Source organism: Colius striatus, chromosome 18 (assembly GCF_028858725.1).
Source record: "Colius striatus isolate bColStr4 chromosome 18, bColStr4.1.hap1, whole genome shotgun sequence".
Lineage (NCBI taxonomy): Eukaryota > Metazoa > Chordata > Aves > Coliiformes > Coliidae > Colius > Colius striatus.
The window spans coordinates 3288159-3301486 of NC_084776.1; the positions used below are offsets into that span (position 1 = coordinate 3288159).

General features: G+C 42.5%; 2 protein-coding genes across 2 annotated transcripts in view; both read left to right on the forward strand.

Annotated features, from left to right (window-relative positions):
- The first annotated feature begins 823 nt into the window (after positions 1–823).
- Positions 824–8325, forward strand: LOC133627216 (uncharacterized). The gene is made up of 2 exons (XM_062011170.1): positions 824–919; positions 7906–8325. Exons 1-2 carry the CDS (start codon positions 824–826, stop codon positions 8323–8325), a joined length of 516 nt encoding a protein of 171 aa, XP_061867154.1.
- PRKCA (protein kinase C alpha) overlaps positions 8239–13328 on the forward strand; it is a 141982-nt gene continuing 136892 nt past the window's right edge. Inside the window, exons 1-2 of the mRNA XM_062010577.1 lie at positions 8239–8552; positions 12047–12078. Of these exons, the coding sequence (XP_061866561.1) occupies positions 8380–8552; positions 12047–12078 (205 nt within the window). The 5' untranslated portion in view covers positions 8239–8379. The remainder of the gene's footprint in view (positions 8553–12046; positions 12079–13328) is intronic.

A 13328-nucleotide genomic window follows, 5' to 3' on the forward strand; every position in this document is an offset into this window, starting at 1 on the left:
CAAATCTGAAAAAGCTAAAAATGTAATATCAGCACTGAAAATTTCATGAAAAGTTGGATCCAGATGGAAAGCCATTGGCTTTCACAAGCTGATTTTTAAGGGTGTTGTTGACTATTCAAGCAGAAGGGGATGCTTAAGGGCTAATGTCATAGGAAAGGTTAGTTTGTCTGCAGCTAGACATTTCTCTAGAAAAATCAAGCTGCTGTTGAAGCTTCCTCATACATCTCTGTCGAATGTGGCCTATGTCTAATGCCCATGACATCACATTATTCTGCATCTGGATCCTGTTAACAAACTCATATTGTACCACAAAGTATGATACTTTTATAGTGTGGACCATTAGAGAGTAGGAAGATACCAATAAACTAATTTCACTTTCTGACAGCCTCTCATCTCCAGCAATAAATCCAGGGCGAAGCCTTTCAAAGAGGAAGCAGATTGGAAGGGGTCAGTATCAATAACTGGAATCAGATTTTCAGAAGGGCTCAAATTCTATTTAGACAACTAAATGAAGGCCATGCTTTTAGAAGTGCTCACTTTATTAAAGTAAATTTTGGGTGTATTAGGTTCTTTGGAAAATAGAGCTATCTCTCTTGGTTTCCAGGAGGTCACTCAGCTGTTTTGATGATCTCCACATGTGTGCCTATCTCTGAAACCTTTTATTCTAGTGTTGTAATCTGCATCATTATCTAGCCAGGTTTATTTTGGGGTCTTGCATTTATTTTGTAATTTGATGTAAAAAAACTCAAAAATAAATATCAGAGGTCGGTTTTCCTTTATTCATTGCACACAGAGAATTTTCATTGCACAGAGAGACACAAAGATGCTGCCAGCAACAGACAGCAACAGCTTTGGCAACAGACTGAAAGAAAATTGCAGTCGTTCCAGCATTGCCAGAACTGATATCAGTGACATTCTCGTAAATTTCAGTTTTGAAAAGAGAAGATGTCCAGATGTTTTGGAAAGAACAGATCATGAATGTTCTACAAAGTGCAAAATATTTATGATACAAGTGGAAGATGTGCAGAAGGCAAATGTAATATGCTCACTACACATTTTGTTTCTTTTTGTTTGCTTGTTTCTAGAAAAAAATAAAAACCCTAATTCTTCTCTCTCATGTCACCTAATCATATGGTCCTTAATGGAGGGTCATTATTTTCCATGGACATTAGAGTATAGTCAAGTTAAATCATAGTTTGCTATACAATTTGGCTTAACCACTTTTCCAGATTTTTTAAAACCAGCTGCCTACCTTGTACCTCACAGAGGTGACATAAAACACCTGGAACAAAATCCACTGGCACTTGCCTATGGTATGTCCTGAGATTTTATTTATTAACAGCATTGTGGGTGAGGTGTCTGACTTTTAAAGTTCTATTTTCTGGAACAAAAGTACTTTATTTACATACAAATAACAACTTGGGGTTATTAAGGTCACCATACCTTGTGAAAATGAATTGTAGCTTGAGACTTACGTAGCAGAACCTAAGGAGATATTCCCTTGTTCTGATATGTATTAGTCTGCTAATCTTTTCAGTCTTTAATCCACAATACTGGATTAAAATAACCAAAATAGTCTCTGTTGTTGTTAAAGGACATTTTCTGGGATTTTTTTTGAAAATGAAAGTTCCAGTGGGGAGTTGAATGAATGTTCTATGCCAGAATCCTTCCTTCTGTTACATCTCTGTGGCAGAGAGGATTTCCACACCTCATTTTTCAGTTAACTGTCACTTTGAGTCTTTGAAACGTTGTTTGGAAGTGAATGTCAGCTTGCTTTGTGCGTCAGTGTTTTCTCTTCTCAGTTCTTCTAAATTAAACAAATATTTTAAAGCTCTGTTTGTCCAGCCAAACTCTTGTCATTTCAATTATTAGTGTTTCCATAAGTGTAAACACTTTTGTAGAGCACAGACAGACACAGTGTAATTGGAAATCATGCCATTGAAAACAGCGTTCTGCTTTCTCTACATCGACACTTCCTAATATAATGATGGCACAGAAAATGAAGTCAATATCTTGTATATTCCAGCTTACAGGACTTTGTTGTCCTCTCACATTTATTCTCTAAAAGAAACCAAGTGCAACGTGAAAGTTGATAGTTTTTGTATATGTAAGAAATTATATTCATCCATCAAAACCAAAGGTTAGAAGTATGATATATATATATATAAAATAGCTATTTACACTTCATCTTCACATGGCAAAATTCTACTCAGCTTACTCTTGCAAAATTATCATCATTTTCAATAAAAGATTTGTGGGAATATGGTGAAGAAATTATACCACACCTTTCTGTTCACAGTGAAATGGGAAGAAATTTCACTTTGACTTCAATATCAGCAAGATGACATCACATGACCAATAACTTGCATAAAGAAGCTGAAAGTATTGTCCTGCTCTCTTAGGAGCTGCCTGATGCTAGGCAGCCTGATATGCCAAAATGAATGTTTTCCAGCAATCAAGCAGCATAAATTAATTTACCCTTTGTACCAGTTTAGGGTCATAAAAGCACACTGGAGATTCTGACAGACTATTAGAAAAAGGCTTTAGGAAAGTGCAGTGACTCTACTTTTCGAACCCATTTTTGATGGACACATTTTACTCTTCAAGGGATTGCATATAGACATACCTAGAGAGTTCCATTTACCTGTAAACTTGAGCCCTACCTGCAGAGCTTATACTTTCAATGTCAAAAGGCTAGAAAAAAAGAAGTTTCTGGGGGGTAACATTATGTCAGCTGGCAATGATAGATATGTTTTCTTCAATTAAAGCAAAAAACAAAGGCTATAGAAGTGGTGGTTCTGGCTGAGGCAGGGCCCATCTAACCCAGCTTCCTCCTAAGAGTCTCACTTTCTGAGCATTTTCCCTTCAGGGAATATTCTGAGTCAGTCTGAGTCTGTGTTCAGTAGCATCCAACGTTTGTCTCTCCCAGGCTTTCTCACTCCTCTGAGCATGCAACCTGCACCGGCACTGGCTCTTGTGTTTGGTTCTTCCAGGCAAGGAATTCCAGGGGTCAACTGTCCCTTGCAGAAACCACCTACTTTGTTTGTTACAAACTTGTGTGCCATGTTTCTGTAACTAAATAACGGCTTTCTTGTTTAGTTGGTACAAGAGGGGTTTGTTCTTTTTTCCACATGGTTTGAGTGCTTTGTTTGTGCTTCAAAGTCTGAGTCTTTCTGCATTTTTTGTGTGTTCAGTTGAAAACTGAAAATGTGCCTACACAAGAGAATTGTTCAGATTCAGTCAAAAGAATGTGAATTACTTTTTGGAAGAGATATTCAAAATTTCCCAGAGTGATTGCTGGTGGGAAGGACAAAATCTGCAAAACAACAATGATAACAAATACCAGCTGAGGCAGACATTTGTATTTATACAATCTAGAAAGAGATAAAACCCATGAACCATCCCAAAGGACTCCCATCACATTGCAGTACATAACAGCATCAAGCTCTGATTCAGCTCTTTAACTGGGAGATATTTTATCATACCCCTAATATGCCTGGAAAGAGAAAGCAATCAGTTGTCACTCAGTATTCTGATGAGAACACTGATATTAAAAGAAGCATTTTACACTCAGTGCTCTGTATATCATCAGCCATTTCTTTCCAGTTCTATGCAGAGCTGCTGTGAGGATAGACATGAGGAAGGGGTTTTGCACCACTTTTGAGGAATCACAAAATCACTTGAAATAATGGCATCGCTTACACATCACAAAGAGAAGCAGGAATTTGCTGATTAGGACATATCATCCCTGGCAAATGATTAATTATTATGATATGTCTTTCCCAGAATTTTCACATTTCTTTCTTTGACACTTAATCTCTCATAGGATTTTTTTTCTGTACTTAGTCCTCTTTTTGACTGTTGTAATATGTACATTCAAACTTCCACATTAGTAGCTGCATATGTAAATAAACTGTCACATGGAATAAATTAATAATAAAATCTGATGATCCAATGTTCCCCAACCTGCAATCTGGGCAACTTTGAGGAGAAAAGTGCAGAGAAGAGAATTGATGCAAATGCAGAAAGACACAGGTAGAGTCGTGCAGAGTGCAAACACACAGATGCAGAAAGACATGGAGAGATGCAGAAACCAGTGTTGATGCAGAGAGATGCAAAATATTTCTGCCTCCTTCTCACCACTCCTGACAGACATACAAACACACAAATGTATTTGTTTACATTACCGTGCCCTAACTTCCTCTACTGTTTTGAAACTTTTAGGTTACATTGTTGCCAAAGTGTTTGGGTAAGAACAATAAACAATGTTGTTGATGAATGGGTGGTAGGATCTAGTAAAAAACATAGTAAAAAAACCCTATTAATAGCTACTGATCAAAACATGACAGACAAACTGATGAAAGGGAGCTTCAAAACTGAATTCTGGAGGTGATTTCAAACAAAGAGAGAAACAAATAATGTGTTGGATGGAAAAAGGAAAACCTTGGTTCTGAAATGTGCCTCTGAAGTCCACGTGTTAGTGGAAAGTGATAACTGGTTTTGACTTAATCATGGCAAGTCATTATTCTACAATAGATGCTGGTAGAAATGTCTTATAAGCTGCTTAAGCTGATTGTGTGGAAGATCCTTTGGAAAATGAGAGTGGTGATTTATTTTTTTAGACACCAGATTTGCAATGATCAAGTCATCCTTCCTAAAAAGGATTTGGAAGACAGCTACTTGTTCTCATAACTCTCTAGAAAAGGAAGTGGCTGTAATTTGCTTTGAAATGTGAAGAGAAATTAGGCTGTGAACTTCCTCACATGCCTGAAGCAGGAAGTGATTCCTCTTTGTTGAATATTTCCTACAGGCAGGAAATAATAAAACAGGGAGCCACACTTGCCAAAGACTCTGATGAAGGTGTTCTCCCTGGCATTGCCTTTGAGTTGATCTGATGCAATGCAGCACATGTAAATAAAGACAAAATAATCCAGGCCCTTTTCCTTTAGGAAGGTGCCACTTTTTTAATTGGTTTTTGATCAAAAAATGATGCAGGCAGTTGCATACTGGTTTGATCCAAAAATGATGCAGGCAGTTGTGTGCTGATCCAGCAGATGAGTAAAAAGAGAAGGCATTTCACAAGCAGCAGAATGACTCTAAGAAATCTCTCAGAATGAACACAAATATAGAAAGGACTTGAGAAGTGTGCTTATTACAGCAATAATCAAGTTATTCAAAGAAAAACTCACAAGTCATCCAATGTGAATTTCTATCATGGTCAAATTCTCTAGAATATTATCCAGATGTTCCTTCTGGAGGAAATTTGTTATCAGAACATCCTGTAAATGGCACTTTGGAGTCAGGAATTCTGGAGCTGCTTGCCAGGAGATTGGAAAAGCTGGTACTCTGATTCAATACCCATGTATATTTCCTGAACACAACTGATAATGCTGACTCCTTGTCCAGATGGCCTGAATCAGAAACAAACTGCAGACCTTACCCTGAGCAGAAAAGCAAGTCATAGGCTGCAGGTGGGAATGTGTGCACTCAGGAAAAGGTGGCAGATATCTTTCCTCCAGCAATTCACAAAGGAAGGAGGAGTTTCTGTATCATCCACAGGGCCTGAGTGCAGAGTAGGAAAAACAGGTGTCCAAGCAGCTAAAAGCCTCCCAGCAAGAGGATGCTTATATTACAATAGCATCTACCTAAAGTGTCTGGTGAATGGAAAGTAGTATCACCTCACAGCATCACTGTGAGAGTATCCCAGACATGGTGACAAATCCTGACATTTGAAGGTGAATATATACACCTACACAAAAAAAACCCATTGTGGAAGTGATACGTATCCAAAATACAATGGTAAGAGGAGTTATATGTTACGTGCAACATATGACAGTTGTGTTAAAATGGTTTTAGTTGTCTGAGGATTGCTATGCACACACAATAGATTTTTTCCTGTTGCCTGATGTACATAATCACAATGTACAAATAATTGTTTAGGTTTGAGATAAAATGGTTGCTTTACAGACACAAAGTAAAGCAATCCTGACATGGGCATGTAGTGTCACAACTGGTATCATTTGGGTCTTCCCTGGGGCCTAACAAGGAACTTGGCAGATGCTGCAACTAAAAGCCTGGGGCTAGTATTTCCGTGAATGAATTCTGACCAGAGTCACTCTCAGGGAAGAAACTGGAACCCAAAATGATTCAGCAGCTTTGTGAGGTTTTAAGGAACAGCCAACCATACAGATTGCCCCAAATCTAACATAATGTGAGTTGCATTAGCTTCAGAATCTCCCATTTTGGTAGCTTTGTTTGTAATAGAGCACTAAAGGAATAGAAATAAATACGTTCCATATTTCTTGATAGAACACTTAATGAGAGTACAGAATGTTTCTCAGTGCTCCCCATGCTTTGGCATAAGTTAATTAAGGCAAGAAAAATCTATTTCCTCAGAAGAGGAATAAGGGCTTTGCAACATGTGTAGAATAGGTAGAAAGCAAATTAAAAATCTTTATATTTTGTCGAATTTCAGATCAAATTTGAAAGTAATTGCTTGCAAAATGAAAGTCCATGAAGCGAGGCCATATGGAAACAGTTTCTAGGGCATCTGGCTTGATTCTTGAAGTTTAGAAAACCAACAGGGCTATCTTTGTCATCAGTTGTTTGATGAAACAAATGGACACACTATTTCAGACAGGCTGCACCCACAAACCTAGGTTTTAAACTTATGAATAAGACATAGTGTGTCACAAGGTATTTCTGTTCTATGGTAAATGGCTGTATGCCTTTTCCCCACCAGCAGCTAAGACTTCTTTTGAGTTAATTTCACTTGCTTTCAGTCTTGTGAAATACAACATATTATTCACGTTTACACAGACTTATGAGTACGTAGATATATTAGAGGAACTTTTGATAAGCATCCATCCAAGTGAAAATTCATAGACATCACCTTTATTTTTTAGAGTATTATTAGAACTTGGGGCTTTTTGTTTAGTACATATATTGTGTTTTTACACACATGCAGTCATGCTTTATGTGGTGTTTTTCTGAATGTAAAAATTGCAATATGAGAGTATGTTTGTATGCCATAGGCAGATGATGTTTCTATGGCCAGGGACTTGTGAACACTTTGTGTGCAATGTGAACAAATGAAGATAAGCAGTTCCATCATTTTACAGGATGCTTTATTACACAGTCAGTGTGCTGCAGTAGAAGTCTTTTGTGTATGTCTTGGATGCATTAATTAGTGAAAAAGACCTGTTGTGTGTTTCCTACACTTTTTGTTGAGGATATTTGTCATGTATGGTAAATTCAAGACACACTGCAGTGAGGTAAGGCAGTGACACCACTCTTTTATGTGCAGTGGGTGTTGTATGTTGCACAGTTGTTCAGTATGGCTTCAGACAGCATCTGCATTGTGCTCTTGGGTTTCTGGGTTGCAGGAAGGGGAAAGATTTGTGAAGGAAAGCATCTGAGCTACACCTTTTTTTGTTGTGGTGGTGGAAGAAGGTGTCTCGCAGAAGGCACAGGAAGCACGTGCTGCAAAGGTGGCAAAGAGCTGCTGGGTACGGGTTAGCTGTGCTCTGTGCCATGGTTGTGCTGTGTGGCGTAGTGTAGTGAGTGATGGTAAAAAGGAGGCAGTGCTGAGGGTGACCCAGACTTGCTGCTGCCAGGTCCCTGCCCTGGTAGGACAGAAACACTGCTTGGTGCCAGGGCCCGATTTAGAGGGAATGTGTCAGCTGCCACGGCCGACACTGAGGAAACTCTTGTCTGTGGGTGAGCTGCCCTCTGTGTGTGCGGGATGGGGGGCAGCTGCCGCGTGTGAGGGACAGCCAGAAGGGAGCCGGCTGCCCTCTGCGTGCGTACGAAGGGAGCCGAGGGGGATGCGTGTGTGTGAGGAAACGTTCTGCGTGAGAGGAGCCGGGGAATGAGGGTGTATGTTAGGGAAGCCTGTGTGGGTAGAGATGTGTGAGAGAGAAACCAGCGCATGTGGGGAGAGCCGAGGGGCGAGATGTGTGTGTGCGGGAAGCCGACGCGTGTGCGAGCAGCCGGTGTGCGCTGCGTGTGTGCGAGAAGAGCCGTGTGTGCGGGGCGGGGGCCGCTGACGAGAGGCGGCAGGTGCTGACGCCCTCCGAGCCCCGCAGCCCGAGCCCTCCCCGCGGGGGGCGGCCCCGCGCCGGGCCTTCCCCGCCTGGCCCCGCCCGCGGCCGGGGGCTCGCTCACCCCGCGGGCGGAGCAGCCGGCGCGGGCCCGGACCGGGGATCCTCCTCCCGCTCCCTACGCGCCGCTCCGACGTCAGGCTCGGGAGCGGGAGGCAGCGCCCAGCGCTGCCGTTGTCACAGACTCGGCGGCTGCCGGACGGGGCGGACGTCGGGGCGGTGACTCCCGGCGCAGCCCGGCCCCGGCTCCCGGCAGTGGGGTGGAGAGGAGGGCGCTATGGCCGACGTGTTCCCGGGCTCCGAGCCCGGCGCGGCCCCGGACGCGGCGCGGCGCTTCGCTCGGAAGGGAGCCCTAAGGCAGAAGAACGTGCACGAGGTGAAGGAACACAAATTCATCGCGCGCTTCTTCAAGCAGCCCACCTTCTGCAGCCACTGCACCGACTTCATCTGGTGAGACACCCCGGCAGTGCCCTTCTCCCCTCCCTCACCTCCGCCCGGGCCCGCTCAGCTGTTGGGGATCCCCCCCCCCCTTCGAGGGCAGCCCCGAGGGCTCCGCCGAGCGCCTGTCTCTCTCTCCTTACCCTCCCACCCGCCGGTTCCCGCGGCGGGCTGCCCCTGGCCTCTTTCCCCAGGGTCGCGCAGGTGAGCCCCGGCGGGGTAGAGCCCCGTCGCCTCGCTGACCACGGCTCCGTCCTCCCGGAGGGCTGCTTGCGGCCGCCGGTGCTCCGATGGGCCCCTGCCCGAGTCTGAGCGCAGCCCGGTCTCGGAGCGGGGAAGCCGCTGAACTTGCCGGCGCTCGGAGAGCAGCGCTGGCCGGTGCCGCAGAGATCAGCAGGGTCTGGAGACCCGTGCTGGGGAAGGAGCTTCGCACGTTATCCAGATCTGTGTTTCTTCACATCTTGTCGGGGGGACCCGGGTTCTGCTTGGCTCGGCTCGCTTCACCCGCGGAGCCCTTTCTGTGTGCCCGCCTCCCCGTCGCGGAGGGGAGCTCGGGGAGCTCCAGCTGCTGCAGCAGAAACCCAGGGGTTTCTGTTTCAGACCGTGGGTGTTGCCGTGTGGCACAACTAGTGTAGCTGCCTTTAACTTTGTGCTCAGTGCCTGCTTTATTTCCTCCTGCTGCAGCTGGAGGGCAGGGAGATGAGGAAGGCAGAGGGACAGTGCTGCTACATTACACCTTGAGGGAAATGGAGGGTGTTTTTTAAAAGAAGGGTTCCTCCTAGAGAGAGAGGAGGAAGGGAGGAAAAGTTCCTACCAACACCCTCATTACTAAGCTGCCAGGGAAAAAAAATACACCTACCAGTTCCTGCCATGCCCTCTCCTGGGCAGGACCGCGGCTCCGCGCAGGCCCCGTCGCCCCCCGCTCTCCGCTGCCGAGCCCCGCGAGTGGGCGTGGGAGCCGCGGTGCCTGCCCGGGGCGAGCGGGGGCCGGGGGAGCGGTGCCTGCCCTTGCGTTCCGGTGAGCGTGTGTGTTGTACGTTCAGAGAGACTGCAACATAAACAGCTCGTGTTTCCTTCACCTGGACTGTGCCTTAGCTCAGCCTCGCTCTGCTGCTGGAGTTTTCACCTGTAGTTTTCGTGGCTGAAAAGGAGAGCTGTGATTTATTTTAGACGAAGTTGTAAAATATCTAGAGGGGTCTGCACCCGGCTGGCTCCGTGTCTGTGGCAGCTTTCTCTTTTTCATATATCTGGGCACAGACCTTTGCTGTCTGTCTTGAGTTTTCCTCCATTTGCATGCTGAAGGAAAGACTGATTGCTCCAGAACGATTGAAATCTGTTTGCAGAGTAAGGAAGGAGAGGGAAGGAAGGAAAACTGAGATGGTAGACTGCATAAGAAAGAAGGAGAAACAAACTTTTTGAGTGATTTGTCCTTTTCTTTTTAACTGTTCCTCTTTGAATTAAGAAAAAGGGGGGGGGAAAAAGAGAAAAAAAGCAAAGTTTGGTACTGCAGAAGTGAGAGACCTTCAGAAACTGCTTCAGAGTTAATCTAAACCAGAATGAGTTGGCAGGTGTGAAAAAATGCTGCAGGGTTATTGTTGGGCTGTGTTTGTGCACACAAGTAGCGCAATTAGAAACCAAATTAGAATATTACTGTGAGGTGACAGGATGGACTTGAATGTGAAAGGGGTGCCCTGTAGCTGGCAGGTTTTAAGAGTAGTTGTGCCTTTCTGTCTTGCTGGCGAGTCTAAGGAAGCCCTTCACATTCATCAGATGAGCATCTGGCAACTCAAACTTCTGTTTTATTTGCTCGTTTGAAGATGGGCAGCTCTTGAATAAGCATCCTACACCATAAAAAGCGCTTCACCTGTTTCCAAACTGAGGTGGCAATTAAGCTGTGTTTTAAGGTATAAAGAATAGTAAATACAACCTTTCAGTAAACTGTGCAAATCGATTTTTTTTCTTAGATTACATTTGACCTGGTGCTATTTACCAAGATAGTTTAGTGCCTCCTGCTTTTCTTAAACAACTTTCACCTTTCTGCTTTGTTTTTGAAGTGTTGATCTTTCGTTAAAGACCTTTTACTTCAAACACACTGAAACTGATCAGAGAGTGGAGCAAACTGCAGCTGGTCAGCGCATGCATCCAGCTCAGACGCTGAAGAATGGCTCTGCTTTTAGAGAAGATAACACAGGAGCGTTCTTTACAAATAAGTTTATCTGAAATTCAGGATGAAAAATTCTCTGAAGTCTGTTTCATGTTCTTGGTCCTGCTGTCACTTTTCCTGCAGTTGCGTTTGCACACTTCCAGTAGGTGCTTTTTACTTTTTGTGAAGACAAGAGATAACAGCAGCAGAATGACTGTGTAGTACAGTCATGAATGCTGCCAAGTAAACAAACAGTTTGATATTCCTTCTGGATTTCTTAGTTTAGGGCTACTTAGAGCAATAACAGGTAGAGACTTTTGCATAGAAGTTAATGGGAGTGCTCGAAGCTGCGTGTTTTCAGTTTCCACGTGGAATAACAGTGTAGTGAAGGTTTTGTCTCTTCTCTGCACAAATAAATAAAAACGTGGGAAAATTGTTGATATATATATTAAAAAAACTTCCACAAAGCTGATAATTAAACTGCATGTTGTTAATTGCATACAGCCTTCTGGCTGGCTTCTGCAGTTCGTAGCTTTTGTTCATTTGTCTTTGAGCGTAAGCTCCAGCTCTCCAGATGAAAAACGTTCTGCAAAGAGGAGAAATGCAGAGAAATATTTATGGGGACGATACTCAAAACATTTGTTTTTGTGGCAAGGGAATGTTGAGTGTTTGAAGATAAACAAATAAATGAAACCAACAAGGGTGCAATTTACCAGAGGTATAATACATGTTGGAACTCTGGATACCCCATACAATGCCTGTGTGATCATTGGTAAAGCCTTGTACACACATTTGTATTTTGTTATGGAAATGAAGCACGGAAGCTGGAAGAATCATTAGTATGAAATCACTGGGCCTGTCTTCTCACTTGTGTTGAAACAAGCAAAACCTTTAACCTACCTCCTTTCCATAGAACAAATGCCTGGGATCTAGCTGGGGGCATGTAACAGCATTGTCACCAATCCTAAAATTGGGATGAAAAATCAAGTCTGGTTCGGTTTATATGCCTTTGCTAGAGCTTGTTAATATCTTACGTTGATGTTAAGCATACATGTAGCATTAAATGAGTTTGAAATATCAGACAGTAATCACAGATGATGATAATTGTAGATCCAAAATAGCTTGTAAAATAATAATAAAAAAAATGTTGCCAGAAGCTGAAATTACATAGCTGGTGACAGCTATTGTTCTCTGCTTTGAAATGGGTGGGTTGTTCTGTGTTGTGTATTTTAAAATCTGTTGCTGTCCTAGCAAAATATGAAGTAATTTAATATGAAGCTATTTTTTGTGTCGTTATAGATCATTGAGAAGAAATTCTAACTAAACATACTAAGGACAGTTTTGTTTTGTTTTTTTTATGCAGGGGATTTGGGAAACAAGGATTTCAGTGCCAAGGTAAGCCACAAAAGCTTTATTGGCTAGCACACATTGTTGCACCTTGTTTTTAAAGGTAGACAAAACTTGCCTGCAGCAAGAAGGAAACAGGCTTGGACAAACTGTGCAAGGATCTCTGCCTGGCAAATTGTAAAGGAGGACAATTAATCAATTATATAACTGTTAGTATTTATATACATTGAGCAATCAAGTGATTGATCATACTCTAGTAACACACAGAGAGGTTTTTCTTTGTGTTAAATTTTGTCATAGTAAATGTCCTGTCATGTGCAGCTTCTAACTTTCCATGAAAATAATCAGTGCAATTTAGCTTTTGCAGAGACCATTTTTCACATCAGAAGCTCTTGTCTGTGTGGGCGTTTTGGAAGATGGATTCACTTTTTAGTCATATGGCTTCTTTTCATAACCCAAACTCTCTGTTTTTAATTTTCATGCTCTGTATGTTTAGGAGGACCTTTGGCTTGAACTACATTTTTGGGACAAGCAGCATCTTTCTTTCTTATGTAACACTGAATTACAAAAAAAATCTACCCCTACGAAATCATTTGGTTTCATCAATTCTACTAGCCTTGAGAAATTGAAAGCTGCTGTAGTGGAAAATAACTATACATGAAAGCCAGATCACAATATGCTATATTCTGTATTTTTGCTAAATTCTCGTTGTTATTTAGCATTTAATCATCAAATGACCACACCCAACTATTGTTCTTTTTTTTTCTGGCATGTGTTTACCTAATTAGCATGAGACTTTTTGTTGCCTCTTTCTCTTCCCTCACCTTCTTCCCTATCATTTCACCTGTACATTATGTACTTATTAGCTAGCCTTTTGGTTGCTTCTTTCATTATATTTTTTAATGGTCATTTGCTAATTCTTTAGAGCAAAATTAACTACCCTGAATGTTGCTTTTACTTAATAGTTGGCGAAATTGTGGATTCTGTGGTATTTTTATGAAAATTGATACTTCTTGGAATTAAATCTCTGAGAAACTGAATGTAAAAGATGTTTTAAAGATGTTGCAATACACGTTTTTCCTTCTGCAAGTAGAAACTTGCAGACACACATGTAGTGAAAACGTCACGTGCCTTAAAGTGAGTGTGCAACCATGATTTTACCATGAATCCTGTCTACAGTTTCCTCTGTGTCCTCAGATGTTCATATTAACTTTTATAGATATCTTCTGGGGTTTTTTTTTGCTACTCATCACATCCCCAGCAGTGCTGTAGAGCAGCCTGTAGTCCTTAGTCAGTGA